At 41.2% G+C, this 21,247-nt stretch overlaps 2 protein-coding genes across 2 annotated transcripts in view; one reads left to right on the top strand and one right to left on the bottom strand.

Moving 5' to 3' along the window:
• Positions 1–11,080, bottom strand: part of SESN1 (sestrin 1) — an 85,277-nt gene extending 74,197 nt beyond the window's left edge. Inside the window, exon 1 of the mRNA XM_080389029.1 lies at positions 10,357–11,080. Coding sequence (XP_080245155.1) covers positions 10,357–10,638 — 282 coding nt within the window. The 5' untranslated portion in view covers positions 10,639–11,080. The remainder of the gene's footprint in view (positions 1–10,356) is intronic.
• Positions 10,695–21,247, top strand: part of CEP57L1 (centrosomal protein 57 like 1) — a gene marked incomplete at its 5' end in the record, with an annotated part of 33,254 nt that continues 22,701 nt past the window's right edge. The window contains 2 exons of the mRNA XM_080389207.1: positions 10,695–10,950; positions 11,213–11,418. Of these exons, the coding sequence (XP_080245333.1) occupies positions 10,695–10,950; positions 11,213–11,418 (462 nt within the window). The remainder of the gene's footprint in view (positions 10,951–11,212; positions 11,419–21,247) is intronic.

The raw sequence follows: 21,247 nt of genomic DNA, 5'->3' as shown, positions 1-21,247 counted from the left end.
GGAGTAATGATTTGCACCCTGAATTCAGTGTGTAGGACAACTGCATTTCCCCCAACACTTTCACCAGTGTGAGCAAACATACTAGTTAATGAAAAAGTAGAAAAACCACAAATAGTCTATGCTTCAGTATCAGCTATTCACTTAATGCATGAACTATAAAGAGTCAACCTTTAGAATCTAAAATTTCAACATATTTTACATTGTGCAACACAAACAGTAAACACAGCTTTCATTCCTAGTGAAATCTTACCCAAAAACTTGAATCCTTAACAGAAAGGCCTAACACCAAGTAATGAAAGAAAGAGAAGCAACATTTGACCTTCCCAATTTACACATACTCTTCTTCCAACAGATTCCACACAATTTCAGCCAAGCAGAATTGCCACGTTCTGAAGTTAGAAAAGCAGAACACCAGAAGCCAAGATAACAATGTCTTCTAAAAGCCAGACAAAAACATTTCCATTTGGCTTCTTTTCCTACATCCTGAAACAGAATAGTAGCAACAAAAATGTCAGAATTAAACTTTTATAGAATGCTATTTATCCATTAATTGCTAGGTAAATACATGCTGCTGTTATAAACATACCTCTTTAAAAAAAAAGTAATCTCAGTGAAGTTAAAATCCTTCCAAAACCTTTTCTGCAACACAAGCTGGAAGGACAGAATGGACACATATGAAGTTAGGGCAAATACTAAAAGCAGTTTTGTCCTAGTAAAGGCTTACCTTCGTAACACGATGGGCTCCAGAAAGTTACATGCATGACAGCTGCCAATTATTTAGTACTGTTAAATGGGCATATCTGCACTCAGCATTAACTTAAAATTCAGAGAAATAGAAAGTTTGAGGAAAAAAAATTTCCTCATTTCAGTCTTACTTCTACATGGAAATCAGTGCAAATGTAGATTAGAACTAAAATTTAAATAAATGGAAAATCCAAACAAACAGTTTAATCTCAATGGAATGCACTGTTGGCAAACAGGCTGCATTTTAAAGCTAAAAGTTTTGTTGCACCAAAACACCAGGAACAGTAGAGGCTCAGCAACAAGCTGTAACACAAAACAATTTTCAGAAAAAAGGTTACTTTCCGTCCTTCAAAAAAAATCCAAAAAGCACACAGGAAAGGCTTCAGAGCTTTAAATAAGTTTCCATTTTCAGGTTTGTTCCTCCTTTGAACAACTACCATACTATTCCATGTTTACTCTCTAGGAGCTAAGGAATTCTTAACTAAAATACCTATTCCACAAGAATAACTGTTTTAAACCAATTCAACAGCAAGCAAGAATATCCAAGGGAAAAAAATTAACTAAGAGGTTGTCACACCTCAAGACTCAAAACCCAGGCTCACAGAGCCAGTCACATGTTTAGGTAGAAAAGGGACGTGCCAGAGAAGACCTGCAACTGAGAAAAATCTTATTACTGACCAGAAAGCATGGAAAAGTGAAGATAAGGTACAATTTCTAATCAATTTACAGTAAAAAACAACCATGTTTTCAGGAGCACTGTGCTTTCCTTTAGCACAATGCCTGGATTGAAAGTAGGTTCTTGTAGTTGCATAGGCGGCTTATATCAGATTACATGACGTAAGTAGCAGCATGCATTCTAGCAACACCTCTATTTTAAAAATAATACTAGCCCAATGTATTCTGGGGTAATATTCAGCACCAGTACACAACCCTGGGTGACACTTTTGACCCAAAATGACTTGAAAGAACAAGTTTGGTTTCTACATAAAGCTGGAGTAAGGAAAATGGTTAATGGTTTACTAGGTTTAAATAGAACTAAACCAGTTCACCCTTCCAACCCAACTCTTGGCAGCAATCTGACCTAAGCTTTCTGGAAGAAAACAAAGAAAAAAAAAAGTCAAAGTAATTGGAAACATCAAGAAAGTCATAAACAAGAGAAAAGCCACCACTTAACTGTTTGGATTTAATTCATGTATGTAGATCCAAGTGAAGATTTCCATGTTTCACTTGATTTCTGGAGGGAGAGCTAAGCGTCTCCACCCCCTTAAACTGTAAACAACTTACCAGAATAGAAAACCATACTGACAGCAAACCATATTTTTGGAAATTTAAACACTCAGTATCCACAGGAAAATATACTCAAGCTTTCAAAACAATTTTTCTGTCCCACAATGGTATATTCAGTACTTTTCCACTATGTTTATTTTAAAAGGAGAAACCCTGACCTGAAGAAAAAGTGTAAGATGACAAAACAGCAAGCATTTCTTCAACGTTCACTTTGCACTTGTTACAGTGAGACAATGTAATTTTAAACAATGTACTTTGGTCAAGCTAATGGAAGATATATTATTTTACATAACCTAGGAGTCCATACATTATTTTTTTACTTAATACCTTGCATATCATACGCTGATTTCAAAAACCTTCCAAATTCTGTGCTTTTCACTTCATTTGAACACCTCATCAAGATGCATAAAATTTCTCTGTATGTAAGCAAAAAGCATCCAAATACATACCAACATCCCAAAACGAAGACAGTTATTTACATACTAAATGGGAAAAACAAGTTTTTTTAAAAAAAAGAACACAGAAGTAGATTTTTGGCAACTGAAAGTAGAGCAGAATTTTAGCAAAATCAGTGTAGAGAGGATCACTGCTACCCATACACCATTAGTATCAGAGTGAAAAAAATAATTTAAGATAAAGGACTAAGTTGACACTAGAATACATGACTGTAGACTGGAAAGAATAGTCTCCAGCTATGAGTTTAAAAGAATGGCCAACTTTTAGAATTACCTGTTTCTAAAGGTAATTCTAGAACAGAGCTCATGACTTAGCAACTGCTAGATCAGAACAACAGATGCTGTTATTTACAAAATGCATTCAAGTTGAAGCATTTCTGGTTTCTATAGATCTCTAGATACTAACTTCCATGAAAAAAAAAATCAGGAAATGAGTCTTTTTTTATATATATATATAAGCCACCAATGCACACCCTACAGTTGCTTACCACATTAGTAAATAAGAGATGAGGAAATGTTAGTGTTTGATTTCTTCAGCTTAAAGCATGTCAAAGCAGCCAAAAAAAAAATAAAAGCAACCAAGCCAATATTATCAAATGTGTGCTTCACTCTTGACTTCTTTTGAAAATAAAAATTCTAGTTACAATGTCCTGAAAATCAATTCAGCAGAACCACATAAACCCATAAGTTTACAGATCAAGTTATCCCAAACAATTATAAGAAAAAGTTGACTAAGCAAAGCTCATTTTCATACAAGAAGAATGGCATACAGCTAGCATGGAAAACTATGGAAAGGCTCCAAACATAGATACAGCATTAGAAGTGACCCAGATACCCTATTTTACATCACTTTGAGAACCTCCACTGTTTTCAAGCAGTTCTTTATTCCAACCAAAGACATTCTCAGGGTCAGTCAATTCTGTAGTTGACAAGTTCAACAAAAGAAAATTTTCCTTCGTCTCTCCTAAAACAGACTGAAGCCTTTAGAAAGGAGGCAAGTAGGCTGAAGGAGGGAGGAGTCAGATAAGGCAATCTAAGGACTATTGACAATTTAAGTTTTTAAAAAAATATGTTCACACTCCTGCTTAGAACATTCCCTGGCACGTCAAGATTAAGTCTTCTCCCTTAACTTCTCCAGCCAGCCTCGCCACATACATATGATACAGACTCATCATCAGAACATGTTTACAGTAAATACTGCAGAGGTACAGTTCTTTTTGCAGGCTAGCAGAAGCTGTAAATAAGCCTAATCATTTAAGTACAGCATGTCATTACTTCAGTATCTCTCCCGATATTAAGAGCAGCAAGAGTATCTGAACACCACAAAAGAAACCCTAACAGACAAGTGTTTCCTAAACTAGCAATCTCGCAGTGACGTGACTTCTGAAGGCAGCACCCTACAATACATAATTAAACCCATTCCACCTAATGGCTGGAAGAGACAGAACATACTTCTGCTCTGAACTCACAAAAAACTATGTTTTCATTCACTGTACATAAGAGTACTATGGGAAACAAAGCCATTTGGAAACTGGCATTGTACAAGGAGACTAGTCAGCTTCCAGAAGGATTAGATTCACCACCAGCAGTAAGGATACTATATTTAAATTCGTAGACTTGAACAGACTGCAAGTTTCATCTGAGACACCTTTCCATGGTGACTGACCAACAGTAAGCATCACAGGACAACATCACTATCATGCAATAGGCCACAGTCAAATTAACTTGAACAAGAAAAAAAAAATATATCCCACAACCTAACAGACATGCCTAGCTAGAGATTTCAAAGTTCACTAAAGTTACTTCTGTTGTGCAGAAAGGCTAAAGACTGAAGACAAAGTTATGAAATCATTTATCAAAGATTACACCAAATGCAGATTAAAGATTTGGAAAGTTAGCCAGTCTCCTGTAACACCAGTCATCAGGATAAACCATTTGAGAGCAAGGAGCATATTCGAGTTTCACTCCCATTACTCTTAACAAGCATGCACCACAGAACTCAGATGTGGCACATACACAAAGCAAAGAGATAATGAACTCTACTGTGAGAAAAATTTAGCAATGAAACAGAAAAGTAACTCTTACTTTATCCTTTATGGACATACACAGGGGAACTACTACCTCCTCTCCTGGCAGAGGCTTTTTGTCCCACACGCTGTGGTGGAGGAAGACGACAGGATGCCTGCTCTGGCTGTGACTGGAAGTCTTCCCATCCTTTCTGGATGCTCATTTAATTTAAATCCATACAAGTATTTTGCCAGGATTTGGAAAGGTAAGGGTACTCCCTTCCATATCCACTGCCGCACAAGCCTAGGTCACAGGCAGTGCCTGAAGGTTATAATACAAGAGGATATAGATAGTATGTTGCTGCCGTGACCCCTCTTGTTAGATGCCATAGAGCCCTCTGCAAACTACGGGGTTCTGTTAGATTTGTCCACTAGAACAACAGACCTAAGAAAACAAGGAGGTGTTCCAAGTCCTTGCAAGCCCACCTGCTGCTTTCCAGACCACAAATTCCAGTGCTATGTAACTGGTAAATATGGTCTTGGAGATCAAAGGGAAAGCACTTAAGAGAGTGTGTGTCCCCCCAAGCAGTTACCAACACAAAACACAGAAAGAGAGGCTGGAAGGAAAAATCGTCAGTTAGTAACATTCTGCCTTTCCCAGGGTGAGATCAAATAAGCGTGTTAACTCCTGCCTGATCTTTAAGAACAGTTTAGAAAAGATTTTAGTGATGAACGTGACCAAACAGTCTATGCCACTGCTTTGCTATCCTAATCCTTGAAATTTTCCCCTGAACGTCTAACTCAAGTCTTGCTGGAATTTAGATCAGCTGATGTTTCATACTAGTTCATGTTTCCCTTCTTTTTGCAGCAGTCTTTTCATCCCCTCCATCCCCATTTATTTGGGAACATACTGCCTTAGCCTCCTTCTTAGCTGATCATACCACCACCAATTTCTTCAAACTTTCTTCACAAAAAATCAGAGGTCTAGAAGATATCATACAAGCTCCCATTAACCATTAACATAATTTTAAATTCTATGGCTTCTCTCTAGTATTCTTACCCTCCTTCCCAGCTTGTAATCTGCAATTCATAAAGTGCAAAACTTTATTAATCAAGATCATGCTGTACAGGACCTTGTAGAATCTGTACCAGCACTTGCTACCTGACATTGCTTACCTTCTGGGGATGATTTTCCAGCTAATTTTACTCACTGCACAGCAGTTTCTAGATCATAATTCCCTAGCTTATTAATGAAAATATTATGTGAATATTGAGGACGCCAATACATCAACATACTAACATTACAGCACCACAAGGCCTGTTACTCCATCACAGAAGCAGAAATCAGTACTGGATTTAAACTATTTATCCTGGATAAGTCTGTTTTAGCTGTTGGTCAACTTCTTTTCTAGGCGCTAAAAATGTGTTTCGTCACTGCTCCAGTATTTATTCTTTGAGCTAAAGTTAAAATTCACTGGTTTCCTCTTAGCCCATACTGAAGAGGTATACACCATTATTCTTTTTTAATCTACTACTTCACTCCACTGTCTTGAGACTGCTATCCACTATATGAGATGGCTTCAGCTTGTTTATTTGTTTTTTTAAGCACCTCAGACTGAATTTCATCAGGCCCTACCAGACTGAAAATATGTTGCTTATCCAAGTAACCTACAGTTTTGGCACCCTCCTCCTCCCAAGCCTAGGAGAGTACTATTTACACTTTTATCACTATATAACTACACAGGCTGGATTCACCATTTCAGAGAACATTTCAATCACCTCACCATTTTATTTAATCCATTACTCTCTGAATCTTTTATTTCTTGCTTTCTTCCAATAGCCCTTTTAGCTACTCTCATTATGTTTTCAACTGTCCCAGTTTTGTTCACATATCTTTGTGCATTTCACGTGCATCTTCAGCATACAGATTTCCATTTTCTGTATGTTTCTTGTGCTTACATCAATGAAGAGATCAACAGAGAACAAAGTTCTTTTTTCGTTATGAATTTTCCCCTTCAATGAAAGTGTTTCCTACCACTACATCTCAAAGAGATTGAACAGTTTCTTTCTTCCTTATATTTGCCCCCCAATCAAGCTTTACATGTCAAATTCTAAGCTTTTTGACATTTGTGGGTTTTATTCTGCTGTTCTGTCATCCTTTATGCTACAGAGGTTAACATCTTGCCACTCCTACAGAACCTGCCTCCCATCTATGTATTCTCTTTGTTAATCTAAAAGACCATTTTTGTAAAATTACATACCTCAGCAAAGCAATGTTCTGCTCAGTCTCTTCCAAAAGATACTAGATGGTTATGAGTTTTAACTAGCAAATCTCATACTTCCAATGATTCTTCTCCAGCTACTGACATGCACCTTTTATTTATAGTCCAGGCACATACATCTGATTGATCTAATTAAGGCTGGGCAGAATACTTTCAGCAATCATGTGTTAAAGACCTTCCACTGCTTTTCACTTCCCATATATTTGTGTCAGTGTGCAGACACCTAGCATACTAGGTGGAATGACCTGCTGTTCTACTAGGTCATAAGCAATATGCTTATGTGCAAAATACTGCATATGCAAGAAGTTATCAAAAAACAATGATATATTTGGGGTTTTATCTCAAAACCCACTCAAAATATTTTCGTATGCAAACATTCAAACTCCTTTCACTTTGTTAAAGCACTGCAATTGAAATACCATTAAAATACTTAAAAATACATATATTTGGTCAAAGTTACTTTAGTGACCTTGCTTTTATTAATGAAATCAAGAAAGTATTAATTAGAAAAACGGGGGCTAGTCTGCAGATACTGTCTTTGTAATAATTCCTACCAAAAAACCCTTGTCTAATCTAAATGAGAATTAGATATATTCTCTTAGGCCAAATATATATATATTATTATACATAGAAATATATAAAGCCTACAATAAAAAACTCATCCTGAATATAAGTCAAATCAACAGGAATTTACATTGAGCAATAATTTACTTTTATAGATCCTGATACAGGTGATACTATTTATTAATAATAGCATTAATAATACTATTTATTAATAGCAAAGAAGAAAGTTACATACTTAGGATTCCACCATATTTCAGAGAAATTTTTCTCCAGAAAGAGGGAAAAAAAAAAAGAAAAAAAAGATGACAACAAAAAATGGGCTTAGAGGTATGCCATGCTGGCACAGGCTGCTGCCAAGCCTGCAGCTTACAACTGCCATATAATGCATTACACCAATTCACTCCAAACACAAAGCTGCAAAAACACCAGCAGTATAGATGGCTCGTGCCTAAGTATCTGTTGACCACCCCAACACACAAGAGGGCACTAGCCCAAGAAAGAAACAGCTATCAGGCCACAGGGAAAATTCAAATCTTTGATTTTCTCACTGACTATCCTGTATGCAGGGCAGAAAGATAAAGAAAACACATTTTACAATTCTCCATTTCATGGGAAGGGGAGAAAAAAGTATCAGTCCAGGCACAGACTACTAGTCCAAGTCGGACCGTCCCACAAGAGAGAGGAGGGCAGCACCAGTTTCCAGGAGAACTTTTGAGTTCAGTTGCCTCTCCTGGCCTTGGCTCTATGTCATTTAATAACTTGACAGGGAATAAGGCTTAAGACAGCATAACAGTACATATTGCTGTGGACTCAAAGATTGTTTCATATCCCAAGATAGGGAGCTGAAGTAATACAAACGAGCCCTTTAGTATTGACACTGTTCTGAACAGAATTTCACATTTTTATGATGTTACTAAACTACATTTAGAATCACTGCTGAAAGCCATGAGTTCTATGGGATAATTATATTTAATTTAATAGTTTGCTTTATGCTTTATCTGCCATCTTCATTGCAGATATTTAAATAAAATTCCTCCTGGCCATGAAATCAACAGAAAACCATTTCACGCCTGACGATAGTCTGCAGCATCCAAAATGGAAAACTTGGATTGGATTATTTCTTCCACAAATGCTGATCCAAAGATTACAACAAAAATTTTCATTTATGAGTACAGCCATAAGAACTTAGACTTGCCACTCTACAGTCATAGAATATAGAATACTTTTCTCTCAGAACTACTCCCTAAAAAGAAAAGTTACAAAAGCAGCTTTTAAAGATTTGCTTAAAGTAATGTATTTGATTTTACTTTGCTTAATTTGTTGTTAAACCTTTACTGCAGCTTGTGTGTAAACAACTGGTCTCACATTTGTTATATCTTTCAGATTTTTTTTATTAATCAAGCCAGCTACAACCATAGGATGTGAACCTGCACCCACTCTATCAAGACAGACTTAATTTCCGCCAGATCGTTTTGGCCTATTTAAAAAAACCAAGTAACAAAGTTTCTGAAGACGACTCATAGTTCCACATGCAGTAACTTCATACATAAAAACCTAAAAGGGAGTCCTCCAGAGACTTATGTGAATGATCACCACCTGTTTGGCCTTTGAATAGCCCAATAACTTGAGCCTGATGAGAGCAAGTCTTCCCTTAGCCGTCTGTTCAGTGACTCATCATTCTCACTGGTAACAGGCTCACTTTTAACAGGGAAGATGCCGATGCAGAGGTGCCAGATTAAGTTTCCAACTCGAATATTCAAACTGGGTTTTTTTTTGTCATCATTTTGTTGGTTTGGGCTTTTAATGAAAAGCAATAACTGTCAAACCTTTGATACAGATTATTTGTTGTATTGATAGCTTCTACTGACAAAATCTGCTTAGAGAAAAATGCCTTATACAGCCCAAACTGTATAAAATATAAAATACCATATTTACCACATTGCACACTATTGATGAGTTAGACAAAATAAACAGAGCCTCTCTCAGGTTCAATAATCCAAACCCAGAATTTATCTGAGCAACTTCAAAGTAGGGCAGAGCAAAAACAGATCGATATGCAAGTTCCTTTAAAACACTTACATATGTGTATCTTTAATACCTATTATAAAATATAATGTTTATATATGATACATATATGTGTACTGAGTGCAAATATAAAATGTTTATGTATTTTTACACCACCACCACCCGGTTCCCCTATATTAAATCTATTAAACCTGTTAAACTTTAGAGAGAAAAAGCATAATAATGGCAATCAGGCAGCTAACTCCAAGCAGTTTTATGTATGCACTTGTGATTAAAAGAATAATCTGAATTTCCTTTTCCTACTCTGCAGCAAGTAGTATTTTTAACAGTGCTGCTCGGCCCTGTATCAGAATTTCAAAACCTGTGCAAAAACTTTAGGTGAGCAAAAGAACTGCAACGCAATAACTATAATTAGACTATAACAGTGGAAGAGTACAAAGAAACATTTATTTCTGTTAGCATAAAAGGTCAGCAAATGCAATCCTCTACTGGTTAGACTGCCTATGAGCTATAGAAAATAATATGGATCTCAGATTCCAACTGAGAAACTGTTTACCAATAAACAACAAAAAGAGAACTTTGACAGGCTCTGCTTTAATAGCCTTGAAGCTCATATATCTTTTAAAAGCTGAAAAACTTCCCATACCGATTTATATTTTTAATTGACAGCCTCGAAAACGTTAATACCCAAATCCTTCCCGCTCCTGCATTAAAGCCGACTGGCAGTATCACAGCACTGGTCATACAGACTAAAACTAGAGCATTATAGTTTGTCGTTTTAGCACTTCCTTCGGGATGCCCCGACGATCAGCCACTTTTCCAGCCATTCATCGCTAAACCTCGCTGCCGGATTGCACTCCGAAACTTGGCGCTTTTCCCCCACCTTTTAATAACGCTTTCCCAAATGTTACTTCGCCGAGGGTGCCCTGCGTGGGACCGGCCCTGCGGCTCTCGGCCCCGTCCCGCAGCGAGAGGTGGGGCTGCCCCGCTTACCTGCACCCCGCTGAGGATCGCCTCGCTCTTCTCCCTCACATCGGGGAAAGGGCAGCGCTTGGAGAGCATGAGCAGGCGGGCCAGCACCTCGCTCAGCCCGTCGCGGGCGGCGGGAACCAGGAGCCCGTCGGCGGCACGGGCAGGCGGCACCGCCGCCACGGGAGCGATGGTCTCGCTGCGGCGCAGAACGGCTTGCCCGATGGTATCCAAGGCGGCGGCGCGGGTGGCAGCGTCGCGGCTGCACAGCCCGTCCCAGCGCACCTCGCCTTCCCGCTCCTCCATGGGGCCGTCCGCCTGCTTCCCCACCGCCGCCTCAGGAGCCCCGGCGCGGCTGCCCCATGGCGGGCTCCCGGCAGCCGCCAACCCGCCCACAAAGACGACAAACGCGGCGGCGAGCGGAGAGACCGCTGCCTACGCCGCATGGGGGGCAGGGCGGGCGGGAACTCCCTCAGCCCCAGCGGGCGCCCCCGCCAACCGCCGCCCACCGATGCCGGGGCTGCCGAGCGAGCAACGCTGCTGGGGCTTCGCTTCTCCCGGCGGGGAACGGGGCAGCCACCACCCCACGGCGCCAGCGGCTCCTCCTCCCCACCCCAGGCATGGAGGGAAGGGGACGGCCCCCGCCCTGCCTCTCCGCCACGGCGCGGAGCGGCCCCCTCAGCCCTCCCCGCCGGGGCCGGGCCGGGCCGCGCCGCCACAGACCCTCGACGATCCCCTCAGCCGGGCGGGGGGGGAGGAGGCAGGGGGAGGAATGGGCAGGAACTAGACCCGCCCAAAACGGGGAGCCCGCATGACGGGCGCGCCCACGAGCCAATCGCTTCTCATAACTCGGCGCCAGCAGCCCAATCGTGACGGGGAGCGGCGGCGCCCGGAGGGGGTGTTAGGAAGTGTAGCCTGGCCGAAGGGCGGCGCTGCGGGCGCGGGGGAGAACTACGTGTCCCGGCAGGCAGCGCGCGGCACGGCCGGGCCGGGCCGTGGTGCGCCCGCGCGCAGGGGCCGCCTCCCGCACCGGCACCGGCACTGCCCGCGGGCCCCCGCCCCGCCGCGGGATGCTGCCGGGGAAGGGTAAGCGAGAGTGCTGCTGCCGTTTCTGCGCTGGGTTTTGCCGGGATGTTGGTTTCTTTGTGTCACGCCCCAACAGGTTGTGTCAAAAGCAGGTGGCGGGCAGAGCCGGGAACGCAGCCATTCCGGTGGGGGTTTGTTTCAGAAATGTGGATTGGCGCGAAATGAAGCACACGTGTGTTTTGAGCAGCTGCAAAGGCTTGTCAGATACACGCTTCAACAGAAGCCTTTGATGTAGCCTAAGTAAACACAGCAGCAGAAAGGAAAAAACAGTCGATGCAAGCGAAATGCAGCGCCCTCGACGCTTGAAATTAAGGCCGGGGGGGAATCCCTAGAACATGCAAATTGGGCAACAGTTTCACAGTCTTTTTATCCAAATTAATCCTTTTCTTTTTTTAAAAAAATCTAAATTCTGCTGGAGCCTATAAGCCTGGAGAAGGGAAGGCTCAGGGGGGATTCTTACCCATGTATATAAAAACCTGAAGAGAGCGTGCGAAGGGGATGCAGCCAGGCTCTGCAGTGGTGCCCAGAGGCAGTGGGCACAGACCAAAACGCAGACAGTTCACTCCAAACATCAGGAAACAGTTCTTCACTTGTGAGGGTGACCAAGCCCTGGAACAGCTGGCCAGGGGGCTTACGAAGTCTCCATCCTCAAGGATACTCAAAAGCCACACGGTCATGGTCCTGGGCAGCTGTCTGTAGGTGGCCCTGCTTGAGCTGGGGGCTTGGACCAGGTGACTACCAGAGGTCCCTTCCAACCTCAACCGTTCTGTGATTAAGTGTGATCTGCTGCCAAATGGGCTGGTCATGCTGTTTCTCTTGCTTTTTCTGCAAGGGAAAAAAAGGCACCTTCTTGGGAAAGTTAATTTTCAGCCAAGTCTGCTCCTTGATCCAATTCACCCCTTGGCAGAGAAGAGGAGAGGGAAACAAGGGCAGAACCACCCATTTGCAGCTGTCACATTAAAGCAATCATAAAACTGCAATTCTGAGTATGCTGAAAGGCAAAAGAACGCTTGCAAGTAACTCCGAAACAGGACAGAGAGGGTCCTGCATAAAGGGTCTGCGTATAGGGTCTTGCATAATTATTTTATGTTTCTTATGTTCACATTTCCCACTCTAAAATTCAGACCTCAAAACTGAAATTAAATGCAGTACAAGCTACTTGCATACCACAGAACGACACAAACCACTTCTGAGCCCAGAAACAGTTTGGGCTGGCTCACCAACAACAGCCATCAACAGTTTTTATTTCTTAAAGAATCTGGTTTCATCATCTGACATTCCTTTTGTTTTCTGGCACTGTTTATCTAAGGCTTGCACAATAAGTGTCATTCTGTCATTACCTGTACCTTTTAAGGAAGACCAATCTCTCTCTTTTTTTTTTTTTTTTTTTTTTTTTTTCCCCCATAAAATCCATTCTACAAGGAGTCTGCATTGCCATTGTTCGGCAGCATGGACAGGCCTGGACTGCTTCGTGCAGCTGCTTCCTCTAGGCCTTTGGCACCCTCATGAACAATATATCTACTGATACCATCACTACCTGTAATAAATGTGAGTCTTGACTTCCCTAAGCACTCAAGGCCTCCACCCATCATAACTGATGGGTTCAAAGAAAGTAATTCTGCCAGTGCCTTTTATGTTGGTTTGTTGTTGTTGTTTTTTACATTAGCTACCACTTCAGCTTCCCATCCCATTCTGTCGTCACTCATTATGATCTCCCAGTTTTCCTGTGAGTAGGCATGTCACATATGCTTGCTTTATTTCTATCTAAATTTTGATCTTCAGAAGTTGGATAGATCTCATTGTTCGTGTGATAGGCTTGTGCTTGCTGGGTGTCTCTGGCAGTGGCTACATACATCTGAGATCAATAAAGTGAACGAGAATCAGGACTGAAGTGTTGGTATTAGACTTTGGTACAGCTATATTCCCACACCGAATGCTAAGATTGATTGAAAGTCACAGCACTGCCTTTTATCTTTTAGAAGTTGTTTTTTCCATTGGCTGCAAATGAACCCTGGCTACAGGAAACAGATTGTGAAACTGGCTCCAAGGCCTAAACTTTAGATTTCAGCCCTGTGTTTAATAGATTTTAATGTAGTACTTTGGTAATGGAGATGAAGGTGGCTATATTTTTTCCAACCAAATCTCTGCAGTTTTCCGATACCAGGTCAAGCTTCTGTATGTACTGCAAGACATTGTGGAAATCAAGGTCAAAGGCTACCAGTGGAATTAATCAGAGCCTGAAGTTAGGGAAATGTGTTTGTTTGATTTGCGTGTCCACTGACTGAAGTTAATATGCTTGTTTTTGATCCCTAAAGAATGGATAAAAGAAAGGCAGAATTATGAAGGAAACAATCTGGCAACTCATCCAGAATTACAGCATTTGAGTTTTTAAAATGATAAGCTGAAGAAAAACAAATTTGTGGCTTTTTTAAACCTCAGTATTTCCTTCCTTGATGATTTATCAACTTCCTTCTTTTTTTAACTAGATAAGGACTTCTATAGCCATATGCAAATGATATCCAACGGCAGAATTATTTCTTGAAAATACAATACATCGTCATTGTATTCATGTCCTTTCTAAGATATAAGATCTAAATTATATTATATTTACTTTTTAAAGTGTTTTCCAGTTTCTGTATGTCACAACAGAGCACTTTACTGCAGAATACACTTAGTTACTGGAGAACTAGTAATAACACAGTAAAACTTGTGCAATTTGGGACGAACTGCTTTTTAAATCAATTCTTTCAACTGCTTTTATTTACATCTGGATTTGTTGAAGCTTATTTCATTCCAACTAGTAAATACCTAGGATGGGATCACTCTCTTCTAGAAGTTCGGAGGCTACTCCTCTATGGTCTTTGAACCCAGGCACAAGGCTGGTGTTATAGCGAGACTCATGTACCGTCCCAACAAACTGGTCTCAATGACTGAGCAAGCTGCAGTATAAGGTGTGGGAGAAAATGTGCTGGTTTATTTCTGAGCATGTTTGTACATCTACCATGTGTTCTGGCCTACTGTGGGTTGCATGTGTACATTTGCACCAAACTCTGCCACCCTGCCTTCTCAGAGGTCACAAATGCAGGAAGGATGGGTAAGTTAGCCATGAGGTGCTTCTTCGGAGACTGAGTGTTTCTCACAGAAAGACTATGGAATAGTTTTACGCTGAAGGGTGCGTTGCTTTGAGAAGAGCTGGGCTGTGATGTACCAGAACCACAGGCCGCTTAAAGTCCTGCTGCACTTTGCCAACTCTCTGACTATACTCTATTTAACTGTATAAATGTAGCCTGAAAGACTAAGGGCTAGACCCTGGAAAGAAACTACGGTTAAACTGAAAATTCAGATCCAAAAAACTCCACTGAGCAGCCACTTGAACTCTGTTAGTCTGTTTCTGGATAGAAATGTCCTGAATTGCCCCAAGCTGGGCATCTTGGCACCTCTCTCCCCGTTATCCTCACTTGAAGTCTAGGAGGTAGGCAGCACAGCTCCAGGACAGGTCCAGCTGAGGAGAACCTTTCTGAGCTCAACAAGTCATGTTCTTCTGTTATAGCCACAGCTGGCTTCAGTGCCCAGTTGCATTTGGTAGAGTGCTCGCCTTCAGTGCAGTGACCCACTGATGACAGAATTGACTTTTACCTCAGGTCAACATCTTGTAACTCCCAGAAGAGTGTCCCAGGTGTTCAGAGGGACTACCAAGTGGAAGGGAAACATTCATCACCTCATCTGTTGAAGTTGTATCCCTATTGGAAAGGATGGCAAACTGGTGACACTGGTGCGAACGAGAAGGAAGGAGACACAAGGAGCTGTAGGCGCTTACTCCTGTTTTCTGGTAGCTATTTCCAAGCTAGTGCTATTTTTCATCCAGGAACTATTTACCACAAAAACACATAAATAAAACCCAAGATTCTTTTTTGACGATTAAACTAGATGAGACAGACACGTCCTTGGTTTACTCTGTCTTTTGCCTCAGCTGCCTTCTCCTTGTCCTAGACTCTTACACAGCTTTCTGAACAGGGTTCTAACTTCAAACGAAAAGGTGGTGACTCCCTGTTTCCTTCCTGCTCTTCCTCCTCCCAGTCTAGCATGGTGGTCAGGGATGCGGCATGAATGCTCCCCAGGAACTCCCACTTCCTGGCCAATGCTCTAACCACTGGGTAACAGCATAGAGAAGATGGACACTATTTCCTCCAGCTACACTAAAAGAAAATGAACATTGCTTACTGGGAATTTTTTATCTGCTGACAGACCAATAGGCCTTTTAAACACCTTTGGCAGGCTGTCTGTTAACACAGACCTTGGTGTTTTCCAGTAATAATACAAAGAAAAATGCTGTGACCAGCAGCCACATGAAATGAAGTCACAGACCAGAGAAGCTACAGGGACTCTATTCATTGTTTTAAAGAACAGATTTTGGCACTCACTGCCAGAAGAGCACTCCAGATTCTGAGTCCCAAGAGGACAAAGGTGCCAAGCACCAGGGTGGGACTTCACACACATCTATGTTTATAGTTCCCATGCACACAGCTTTTGTTAGCCCCTCACTGAGCGTGCTGCTTGTTTTGGCTGTATACCTGCACTTCTTTTACAAGCAGGGAATCTAAGCCTGTCATTACCAAACTTGGTATTCAGCCCTGAGGCTGGAAGGCCCACATATCTTGGAACATCAGTCCCTTACTGTCCCATCCCTCTGTGATTTATTAGGGTCACACAGAATAGCAAGAATTTAAGTCAAGTCCCTAGAGATCCACTAAATTACCTTTCAGTCAGAGAATGTGCATCTAGTTAATAGGGGAGAAATGTCTCTTAAATAGTTTATAATCAATTGAAGTTTAATATATGCAATATTGTGCAGGATTTCATAGCATCTTACTCGGATTTTTTTCTGCATCTCTGAAGTCATGCAAGTTTAAATACACAAGATTAAAATTAAAAACAAGTATTCTGTTGCATGGTTTTGAATGTTGTAAATTTTCCCAGACAACTCAGGGCATAAGTAGTGGTAGACCATTTTTGCATTTCTGAGTACTCATTATACCTTATGAATTACAAACTATTTGGCATTAATACTTAGGATATTGTGCCTGTTTGGGATATGCAATATGGATGTGTTAGAGTTACTATGAATATTCTGAGACATGTTAACAGATTATCCTATTTAAAATTATTCTTCAACAAAAAAAGGTCTCCGAGGTAAGATTGAAGGGTTGCTCTGACTTAGATCTGCTTGCAATTTTTCTGTATCTTTAAAGACAACTGTTGCTGACAAAAGATGACTTTGGGAATCATTTCTTGCCAGGAGTGAAACTTACCTTTTCCTTGTTAGTTGTTTGGGTTTTTTCTCGCTCTTGTTCTTAGGTTGCCTGATGTACAAATGCAGAATGGAGTTCTTGCTTCTTGCCAGGTGCCTAGTTATCAGCAGCACAGGAATGGCGGGGGGGGGGGGGAGAAGCAGGAGTGGTAGTAGGTAAAAAGAGACAAATCCTATGAATAATTATCCTCTTTGTGTTTCTCTGCTCATCCATGTCATGCTTTTCCAGTTATCTGGCTAAATATCTACCTCCTACACCATCTCCATGCTAGGTTAAAGAATGTTGGATGAAGAGACTGCCACTTTCCCTGAGAAAGTATTGGTAAAAACAGAAGTTTACTTTGAAAATAAATTCCAAGGCAATGGTGGGGACACAATCTGTGTGTTTCATCTGCCTAGAGGGCAAGTTGCAACGTTCAGAACCATCTTTCGATGATCCCATTAAATATTTGAGACATAAAAGGTGAAAATTATCATGCGGTAGAAGTGTTTACTGTGAATGAGTCAGTACCTGCAATAACTATCCCCTACCTCATTGTATTTCTTCACAATGATTGTCATTTCAACCCACTCTTATATTTGCCCCACTTACCCTAATATGTCTTTTCTGTTTTGCATTTGCCCTTCTAATCCCTGATTATTCTGCCTGTGTACAGATACACAGTCTTCTATACTGGAGACAGTTGCCCTTGAAAACCTTCACTTTCCACAACAGCAAAGTCATCTTTTTAATCAAGGGTCAATAGCCAGAGCCAGTAATTTCCTCCTGCCTTCCAATCTGTTGAGACACATGTACTGTGCTTTGCACTTTAGAAAGCTGTGAGAGCAGCTTCCAATCTAATGAGCAAAAGCAGATTTTTGAGGGTGAAGAGAAGTAGTGAAGCTAAGCAAACTACATATGGAAGACAGTGTGATGGCATCATCAGCAGAAAACAAGTGGGTAGAAAAAGTAACTTTTAAAATTCTTCATGTAGAGTACTGAGGAGAGCACCTTCAGTTTCCACATCAGTGTACTAAGAGCAAACAGCATCTGTTGGAACTAAGGATGAAGGCTAGAAACTTGGCAGTTGTTGCTGTGTGTGGGGGAAATAGCTCTTTTTACTTTGTACAAAACCCTAACTGTTTATGCTAGAAGAGGGAGAAGAAGAAGCATACCAAAGGGAGAAGAGCAAGGAACAAAGCTATAGGATGATGTAAATACAATGAAAAGAGAGGAGATGAGGGAGAAAAAGCAACTATAATATGGGGATGGATGAAAGGAGATGACAAGAGGAACAGAACCACGAGGGAAGCGAGGAAGTATATTAGTGACCACTTACAGTATTGGGGTTTTTGTTGCTTTTTACAAGAAGGTTATCTTTAATTACTTTGGACTGATTAAAGACTTAGAAAGGTAGAAATGCTATATTCCAGGCCAGATGCTTTCTTGCTAACATAGCAATTGTTAGTAGGTAGGGATTTGCAGTCTTAGTTCTTTGAATGCTAAGTTCAGTTATCATCTGCTCATACATGTTAAAGCAGTTTGCACCAATTCGATTTCCTCACAAAGTATTGAATATGATTTTATCATGCACTTATGAATGAAGGCCCAATTTAATGAGGAATTAGGTCTGCTATCCTCGTTGAGGAAAACAGCAAAACTCTTAACATTATGACCCAAGTTTGCTTGATACGCTGTTAGGTTAGAACCAATTACTAAAAAAAGTCTTTAAAAAATATCTGTTTTTTCTCCTCCTGGTTATTTCTTTGCCTTGTGCACAAAGTGGTTGTGTAACTCAGTCCGTTTGCTTTCTTTTTTGTTCTCTATCTTATCTTCAGCAAATAGGAACTAGAGAAATATTAGTACGAATGCTCAGAAGGTCTGACACAACGAAATAAAAAGCTTAGGAGTGGGGTTTTTTTCATCAAAATACCAGTTTTCATCATACTTCACAGTACATGCAGTGTCATGGGAAAACACAGAATGTAATTTCCTTTTCTTCCAAGACTGAAAAAAAAATTGTTGTATGAAAGTTCTGTGTAAGACTTGAAATTCAGGAATGAATAGGTTTTGCTACAGTAGTATCAACGAAGAAACCAAGTGCTTAACCTTTGTATATTCAGTTCTGAGACTGTCAGTTTGTATCTCGCAGTTTGTACAACTCCCATGGATTTATCTGTGTCAGTTTTCAAAAACCTCCCAAGTTCCTTAATTTCTCTAACAAATTTTAGTCATTTGTTCTAAACTCATTTAAAGTGGGACTCAACAGAACTTAAAACCATATTGAAATGCTATATTGATTCAGTGAGGTTTCACTTCCTATTAGTTTTGCAGCTGTTACCATTTAATTTCTAACCCACTTAGATTAAAGAAGGACGTGAGTACCCGTTACTTAGATATGTCCTGAGCAAGGTCATATGTTTCAGGCTGGTTAAAGCAGTTGTGTCAGGATGCTAGAGACTGGGTGTTCCCAAAACAACAATGCAGTTTGCGTACATTATTTATTTCTTCTTGTCAGTAGAAGGGCTGTTCTTTGTCTGTTGGGAGTAAGGCTGAAAGAGCATTGCAGCACAACTAGTACAGCTGACCAAGCTTTTTCCCTGGTTGTTGAAGGAAAGTGAAAGGAGTAAAAATAGACCAATTTGGATTGTGTCACCAAAATGGCCTCTCACATAACCTTTTGCCAGCAAGGTTTGGCTCAAATAGACAAGGCAGCAGCCAGCATTCTGGGAGTTTCTCGATGTAGCCTGTGTTGGGGTGACTCTTTAAAATTTCTCTTATGTCAAATAAACAGTGAATCATTCTTTGATTCATCTGAGACTTTGTTTTCAATTTCATGAAGAAAAACCACTATAAATTGTGCATGCCCTGTAGGTCAGGTCAGAAGATAGATATCTTTGTATTTCTTTCTGAAAAGTGCTTTGATCTCTTTTTTTCTTTTTCCTCTTTGAAGATGTTCTGACAGCACCTCTTTCTTTGCTTCTAAAAGGTTGCCTGCACAGTAATTTGAATGAACCAGGATCTCTGTGAGATAACAAACATCAGAGAATTTAGTGTAAGCATCCCTTACATTATCACATTATTCCTTTAGCGTATATCTTTCAGGAAGCTGTTAAGCCAGCATTATTCCCTGAATCTGCTATAGTTCACATGTGGAAAAAGCTTTTCCATATGCTGCTTTACAGTATGGGACACAATTGTGTATGTGGCAAAACAGTTTTGGACTTTTAACTCCATAATAAATTTTTCTGAAACTTTTTTAATGACATGGCTAGCAAAGGAGGGGAAGAATGGAAAAGAAGGGAGGAGGAGGAAGTCGTAACTGGTCTTTCTGTAACATTTAGGATTTCAATGGTGTTCGGTAAATCTGCACTGTTGGCATACTTACTTGTAGCTAGATAGCAGTAACAAAAATGTCGATTGATTTTTACAGCAACCCGATCCAGTGCTCTGGCACTCAATGCAGGCCACATCCAGCAAAAATAAACAGTATAAATCACGTTAGTGCTTACATGACCATGATGAAATGGGCAATTCTCTGTTTGTCTTAAGGTACCAAACTCCAGCTTGATTGCTGTCCTCTGAGCCATGAAAGTCACAGATACAGGTATGGACCTGATGACAGGATTGCTCCCCAACAGGTTCTGTACAAGCTTGCTCCCAGCCTGCAAGTGATGGTGAGCCAACAGGCAAAAGTGGTCCTGCTAAAGGGAAAAGCTCTGCTCATGCTTGCACCCCAGGGGTGAACACACTGGCTGCAGCAAGGTAGGAGACAGGCAGTGTAATTACATTAGTGCAGTGCTGTCACAGAGCTAATTTGCTGTGCCTGGCACCATGCAATGTGCACAGCATTGCAACCATGTGGCACTGCACTCCAGGAGCCTCTTGACTCAGGCTTGGAGAGAACATAGGTGGCTTGGCCAGGCTGATGGTTAATGGCAGGCCCATGTGTAGCACTAAGTTGCCTCGTGCGTGATGCAGGGTATGTATGAACCGGCTACTTTGTGGGTTTCTGTGTGAAATAACACTGGGCACCTGAGCATCACCACTGTGTCCACCGGCACAGGCTGGGTCAGTTCTTGTTAAAAAACCCAAAGGGCTAGTGCTCACTCCAGATGCAACCTGCACAATGCAAGTGCTTCACCCCACTCACTGCAGTGGTGCAGACTGCTGGGGCAGGAGTGGGGCATTTCTTCCTTCTTACCCTCCCCTCCTCTCAACTGTAACTGGGGTATTTTGTCAGCCTCTGTTTAATATGCATACTTCTCCCTTGGCTGTTCCCCAAACTCAAATGAGTGCAGTAATAACCTCAACGAAAGGCTTGTCTAAACAACAGTGTTTTGGCTGCTTTAACGAGTGTTGTTCAAGTGCTAAATCCCCCAGGCCTCGTGGAGTTACATTAGTACAAATATCACCATTAGGGAAGCAATTTCTGCTTTAAAGCACCTCTCTAGGTCTGTGTACCAGTGTCCATGGTACCGTGGAATAAAAGAGTGGATGTGGGCTCTCTAATCCTGTTTGAAAAGCGAACCTGTCTGTGA

Source organism: Falco punctatus (genome assembly GCF_963210335.1).
Source record: "Falco punctatus genome assembly, chromosome: 5".
Lineage (NCBI taxonomy): Eukaryota > Metazoa > Chordata > Aves > Falconiformes > Falconidae > Falco > Falco punctatus.
The sequence above is the reverse complement of the archived record's forward strand: the minus strand, read 5'-3'. Positions and strand labels throughout refer to the sequence as shown.